Source organism: Loa loa (genome assembly GCF_000183805.2).
Source record: "Loa loa unplaced genomic scaffold supercont3.78, whole genome shotgun sequence".
In the NCBI taxonomy this organism is placed as follows: domain Eukaryota; kingdom Metazoa; phylum Nematoda; class Chromadorea; order Rhabditida; family Onchocercidae; genus Loa; species Loa loa.
The window spans coordinates 150,722-157,505 of record NW_018108258.1 but is presented as its reverse complement, the minus strand read 5'-3'; the positions used below and the strand labels follow the sequence as shown (position 1 = coordinate 157,505).

At 30.0% G+C, this 6,784-nt stretch overlaps 1 protein-coding gene across 1 annotated transcript; it reads right to left on the bottom strand.

The window, feature by feature from the left end:
• Positions 1-2,279: 2,279 nt before the first annotated feature.
• LOAG_11390 (hypothetical protein) lies at positions 2,280-6,320 on the bottom strand (the record flags this gene model as incomplete). The annotated part of the gene is made up of 5 exons (XM_003146911.2): positions 2,280-2,580; positions 3,069-3,169; positions 3,432-3,589; positions 4,109-5,581; positions 6,128-6,320. The coding sequence occupies 5 exons, from the start codon at positions 6,318-6,320 to the stop codon at positions 2,292-2,294; spliced, it is 2,214 nt and encodes a 737-aa protein (XP_003146959.1). The 3' UTR covers positions 2,280-2,291.
• Positions 6,321-6,784: the final 464 nt, after the last annotated feature.

Below are 6,784 nucleotides of genomic sequence, written 5' to 3'. Positions count from 1 at the left end.
GATTGTTCTATTTGACATGGATTATCACCGCAGCGAACAACATTGACAGCTTGTCTAATACAAGTTACAATTTTAAAAATAAAAAAAGGAAAGAACAAAATTTTGTTTGTTTTAAAACTCATAGAATAATCTGGTGCTTTAAAATGAATTATTCATTTCCAGTAATTAATTTCAAATGTGGAAATCATCATTTGATTCCACGTCTCCTTTAACAGTATTGATTTTGGACATTATTAGCAATAACAGCAGATCGGAGAGAAACAACGAATTGGAGAGTTGTTTCTTCTTGAAAATTCCATTTGACGATCATTTAAAGATAGTTATAGTGCTTTTTTGATCTTTCAAAATATGATATCATTTGTCTTTATCAGTTCAATCATTGATTTTTAATGAATTTAACTATTTCAGGCATGACAGCTTCGACTATCCTAATGCATACCGCTTTAAAACCTTGAAATTAATTTCTTACATTTGTCCAACAATTTTCACAGGGGATAAAAAGTATGTTTACGAATAAAAATGTAAAATTTAGAAAAATTTCCAAATTTTCCCAACATTTTAGTTGTAATTTCCGGAAATAATCATTATATCAACCATAGATCGAAATTGGAAGAAGTCAGCTTTAACATTCATGTTATCCAATTATCAAATATGTAAAATTAATCATTGGAATATGACTTATCATTTAGTAAATATCAATTTTAAATGTAAACCAACAATTACTTTTATATTGAAAGATTTAATTATGAAAAAATCTTTCATTTCAGATAGTATGAAAATGAATCTCTTTTTTTTTCATTTAAAATTAATTATTACTTGGATAAAAGCAGGAAAAATTTTAATGATTGCAGGTAATCGATAATTAGAGCATTTTTCATGATCAATTAACATTTGTTAAGCATATTTATTTATTGCATTTCAATAATTTATCAAACCATTACAAAACGAAGAAAAAGAAATAATTAAGGTATGCGATAATGAATGACAACTTATCCGAAGTGATTAGTATTTGGCAGAACACAGCGACAATTATACTCTAGCAAGCATTATTATTTACAATTATGAATTTTCAGCAATTTCATTTTTGCCGTCATTAGCGCCACTTGCATTTTCCATTTGCGCTTCTTTGTTTTCCTTGCAAACTGTGTTTTGTAGCCAAGAGTTAAAGTTAATCAGTCTTAATCTAGCAAACGAAAAAAAAGAAACATTCCAAAACAAAAATGACAATTCTGAAAAAAAGCTTTTAAAATGGAATATATGAGGAGGGATAACAATTTTAATAAAAATTGAGATCTAAACAAAACTATTTTACATTTCAAAATTTGAAGAAATAGAAATGCAAATGAAATGTTTGCATTTCAGTTTGCATTTCAATGTTTGCATGTTTGCATTTCAGGTGAAATAACTTTACACATTTCGGGTTGCAAATTTTTTGCAACAATGACGTTAATTAAATTATCAACTAATGGTAAGAGTTAGCCAGAAGGAATCATTTTCAGGATTTCATGGAGTTGGTTAAATTGAATGTTTCGATAAATTCAATTTGATAAAATTGAAAAACAAGCAAAGATATGAAATGATTGCGTTTTCTGTTAAAAATAGGAAGTAATTCTGTAAGAGAAGATATGAATTAATTAATTAATTAATTAATGGTTGAGGAAGAAAGCATAGTGGGAAAGGAAAATAAAGTAGGATATAATTATTAATTAATGAGGGATTCATTCAAAAAAAAAAAAAATAATGGCAAAAGAATGCAAACAATGAAACTAAAGATGATATGGAAGAAAAATGAGAACAAAAAAAAGCACAACAACAATATTTGAGAGAACATTTCGGGAATGTGCCAGATTTATTCTCACATTCAAAAAAATTTTAAGACTAAAAATTTTACAAAAAAAAAAGAAAAGAAAGGAAGAAAAGATAAAAAGCAACATATCAATTGAAAACTATCTGTTTCGATGTGGAAGATTCAATTTCAAAAATTAAATATTTTCAGAAAATCATTGCTACCAATGATATTGGCTTCAAGGAAGATCACACGTAACGTACGTGCAATTACTGAATCAACGTTTGCTTAACTTCTAACCAATAATAATAATATTTCACGTATGATATATCCATAAATAAATATGATTTACAATGAAATTATCTTAAAGTAATACAACAATGACATTTTCAGATTTTATGGCACCATTTTTTTTTATTAAAAATAAATGAATTTGAATTTGTTAAAGATGAAATTCATTTTTAAGAATGATAGAGTTTTTTTATAATTATCGATCAGATCACAGCTAAACATACCATTCCTTAAATTCTTTCTTCCTACCATTAATGGCTGATGCACAATTACCTTTGATATTACTCGTCATCAAATTATTTCCATTCGGTATTACAGCACCTTTGATTGGTTGATAACCATCAAGTTGATTTACTCGATTATGAAAGAATGGACCAGCATTTTGTCGAGATGATTCGCGCATTAATGGTGGTGACAATTCGGCCGGTATTGGAGCATAACCGGATTGTTTACCGCTACAAACCATTGGATACTGATCTGTTGATGGACCACTTTGCCTGCATCTGCAACAAAATTTCAATTTTCTTGCCAAATTTTTCACTCTTTCTGAATTAATTAGAAAGTAATGTGTAAAAAAAGGACTGAATAGAAAAAGCTTTAAATAAAATTTATTCAAAGTAAAATCTTAAGGTCTTTAAATAAAATTGAATAAACCAAATAAAAAGTTTAATTTAAAAAATTTTATTTGCCCAAGTGCCCAAATCAAATAAAATGGCAATATTTTCATATAAATTGGATAATAAAATAAGGGAAGAAGACAAACAAGAAATTTTATGGTTTGAGAGATATTTAATATTTAAAGTGAAATATATTTGTCATCAATCTTTAAAGAATTCTTAAATAACATTAAAAATACATTTGATATTGCCAAATTTTAAAATTTTTTGTTGAATTTTAAACCAAATTACTACCAGAATAACAGAATAGGATTTCCGAGTTAGCAAAGGATTTAAATGGAAAAAACTCACCTGGAAACAAAAAAAAATCTTACCTGAAAACACAGAAAACAACGATGGCAATGATAATGATAACGGATAATGATGCTATTGAAATTAGTGCCGTACGTGGGAAATCTGTTGGCGTAGCAGGAGCCTGAAATGATTAAAGAAGACATGAAAAGTTCTTTAAGTAAATTAAAGTAAAAAAAGTATAATTTATTTGGATATAATTTCAAAATTTAAATAAAACCTAAAAAAAAGTTTGGAGACAATGTGACAGATTGCACTTATCTTTTATCATTTTAAAAATTTCCGCATACATTCTTAATCATTCCTTTAATCCCGATAATGATAAATATAGTAGATTTAAGGCGAAAGAATGAAATGATAAAAGATAAGCTAATCAGATAACAAACCTTGACTGTATCCGTGATATGTTCACCCATAGGAGTAGTTGGTCTGACTGCATAAATGGTATGGCTTACCAATGTTGTACGAATACGATGTCTAATGGTAGATGATGATGATACGGTGGGTACAGTGAGTAATTGTTGTGATTTGTGATGATTAACACCTGTAATTTTCTCATCTTACATAAATTGATTAATTTAAGAAATAAGGAATGAATAAACTACAAATATATTACCAAATACACAAACAATAAGGCCTTGATTCATCTATTCCAACAAACAACAAGGCCTTGATTTATCTATTCCAATAAACAACAAGGCCTTGATTCACCTATTCCATTGATCGTATCTATTTGATATCTAACATTGTTTTTCCTCATTATGATTTATGACTTGTTCACTGCACTCATTCACTTTAATTGTTCAATTTAAATGTGCTAAAAAAGGAAATAAATAATAGTATAGGAAAAAGAAAAAGGAAAAAGACAAGTTACTAATTGATGAAAAATTAGAAATTTGAATAAAAAAACATTACAGTCATGCTGAAGCAAAACAATAAAGTTCAAAGTTGAAAGTTTAAATTAAAAAGAAAAAAAGTGTTTCAGTAGAAGGAAAAAAAATTTAAGAAACTCTATAGCTGTTAAAGTATGGAAAAGCGCATACTTTCTACTATTTAAACTTACCCCAATTCTTAGCTTTTGGCCTTTTTAATTCTTTCTTTTCCTCTTTTGCATTGTCATTTACTAATGACGATTTAGTTGAAATATTCAGCAAAAAAGTTGTTATTTTTGGCGCAGTTGACGTCAAACTTTTATCAATACGAGGCGTTGTCTTATCATGTAATGATACAGATTGTTGTGTTGACTGTTGCGTATATAAGGTGGCAAAGGTTAAAGGTCTGGTTGATAGATTACTATTAATGATATTGGTAAAAGTAGGAGATATTGTCGTTGTTCCTTTATTTCTCGATTCTTTCTGATCGCTATCTATGATAACAGCTGGTGGTCCAGCAATATCGTTCCATAAATCTTCAAAATAATTTCGATTAGATTGCTGCGACATAGCACTAGAAATTTGCATAATTTTGGTGGTCATATTGGAGGAAGATAGTGGTGCACTAGAAGCAAATGAAACACGAGGTGACAATGATGTTGGAAAAGTGCTAATTATAGTAGCATCACGACAATTAGAGTAATTAGCATTGGGATAATTGTTACATTCTGGATTAGTGCGATGGTGCCGAAAATAGCTCCGATTGTTGTTCGGATAACCATGTTTATGCTTGCCGTCCTGATAGCTGCTATTGTACTCTGATATTTTATCAGAACGATAATGATACCCAGAATAATCATCGGTATAGCTCCCATACTCATGCTGGCTAATGTTATTCCGAGTTATTAGTGATAAAAGGTGCGTGTTCGTAGCCGATGTAGGATTGACGAGTTTCCCGTATTTGTCCTCGTTTGACCTATAACCTTCTTGCATTGTTAAACTCTGAAAAGAACCTTCTGTTGTGCTATCACTCCAATGAAAAGTGTTTGCAGGAATTATACGGAATGTCACCGGTGACAATGTTTCCAGATTTTTTATCTGAGGAGAGGAAATAATTGCAGTTTGCGTTTGAAAAGGTGAAACAGTTGGCCAGAAGAATGCAAAACGATCGTCGTCGTCATCATCGTCATTATCGTTATCCTCATCGATATCAAAACGGAACAATGATGGTGTCAGCACTTTACGGTTACTATTTGTCTTGGGAATAGCAAATATGCCATCATTGATATCATGTTTTTGAAAAAGGCTAAAAGTTGAGGTATCAATGATGGTTGTAGTGGTGCTGATATGTGTTGTAGCAGTAGTGATGATAGTAGTAGTAATAGTAGTAGTAGTAGTAGTAGTGGTGATAATTGTGGTAGAAAGAAACGTGTGAGTGCGCTCAGTGAACTCACCGTTTACTGTAGCTTGATGATATTCCTGTTCCTGAGCCAAATTCTCAGGTTGTTCCAGTTGTGCTATCGTAATTCCGGTTGAAGTAACTGTTTTAGCTGTTGTTGTTGTTGCAATCGTTTCAGATGTAGTCAACAATGCTATTGGTAATGATTTTGATTCGACACTCTCCTCAGCTATTTGTGATATTGGCAAAACTGGCGTAATCAAGCCTGCAAGACAAATGAGACTATGGCATATTAAGTTGATCCGATTTGAAACAATTGGATTTAGTATAAGCAATGGTTGATAAGTTTGACTTTGTGATATTTGGTTGATTAATTTCAATCAAATTTTGCTATTCATTTTGATTTTTAATTAATTTTTACTTTTTGAATTTCTTAATTTATTTAATTTTATTTAAATGAAAAAGAAAATTTGCATAGGAAGTAAGCAAATTTATTTCACTCTCTGCTGATATATTCTTTACTTATCTAATTAAGCTTATCCGATCCATTCTTCTTTATTCCTTCAATAGTACATTACATAGAATTCAGTTAGGTAAAAATGATATACTTCATGTAATGATAACAGAATCCTTCCCCTTTCTGCATTACAGTATTCAAGTTTGTAAGTTTATTCTTTTGAATCTGAAACTTCTTTTTTTATTCCCTTTAATTGTCCTTGTAGACAGTATGCTGAAAATTTCAATTTTAAGACCAAAAATTGGATATCCTTCTAAAGTAAAGAAAAATAAAACATCTATTTCTGTAGAGGACCATATTTGTTTTTCGAATATGCCAAATTTGGTGCAAACAATGGTCGTTTGAGATGAAAAATTTGGCATTCAGCAGAATCCCATTCCAGAAGGCAAGCAATTGGTGACACTGTCGTTGTTGTTGTTGTTCGCCTTGCTAAACGTAACTTTTTGCCGCCATCATTCAAACGACCTTTTGTCGATCGTTTAGTCATTTCTGATTTTCGAATTATTCAACAAATCTAGAGTTTCAAATCCATCTATTATCAAAATAATAGTTGCAAAAAAAAGAAAGTAACAATGATCCGTCTTTGTGCATGCATTTTTTATGGAAAGTTGAAATGAAGAAAAATGAATTTTGGTTGTGGGATGGAGGAAAATTGCGCTCTTAGAAAAAGTATATGCATATATAAAATTTTGACATCAATTTACCAAAATTTGATTTTAAAAGGAACATTCAAAAGTAGGAAATGAGAAAATATTTTGAAACAAATGATATAATATCAAATCAAAAGAAAGAATAGATGAAAATAAACAGCCTCTTCAAGAGTTGATAAAAGAGACAGGAGTGTATATCCTGCTGAACCACAGCCTCTTCAAAAGTTGATAAGAGATAGTAGTATTGCTGAACCACAGCATCTTCAAGAGTTGATAAGAGATAGTAGTATTGCTGAACCAT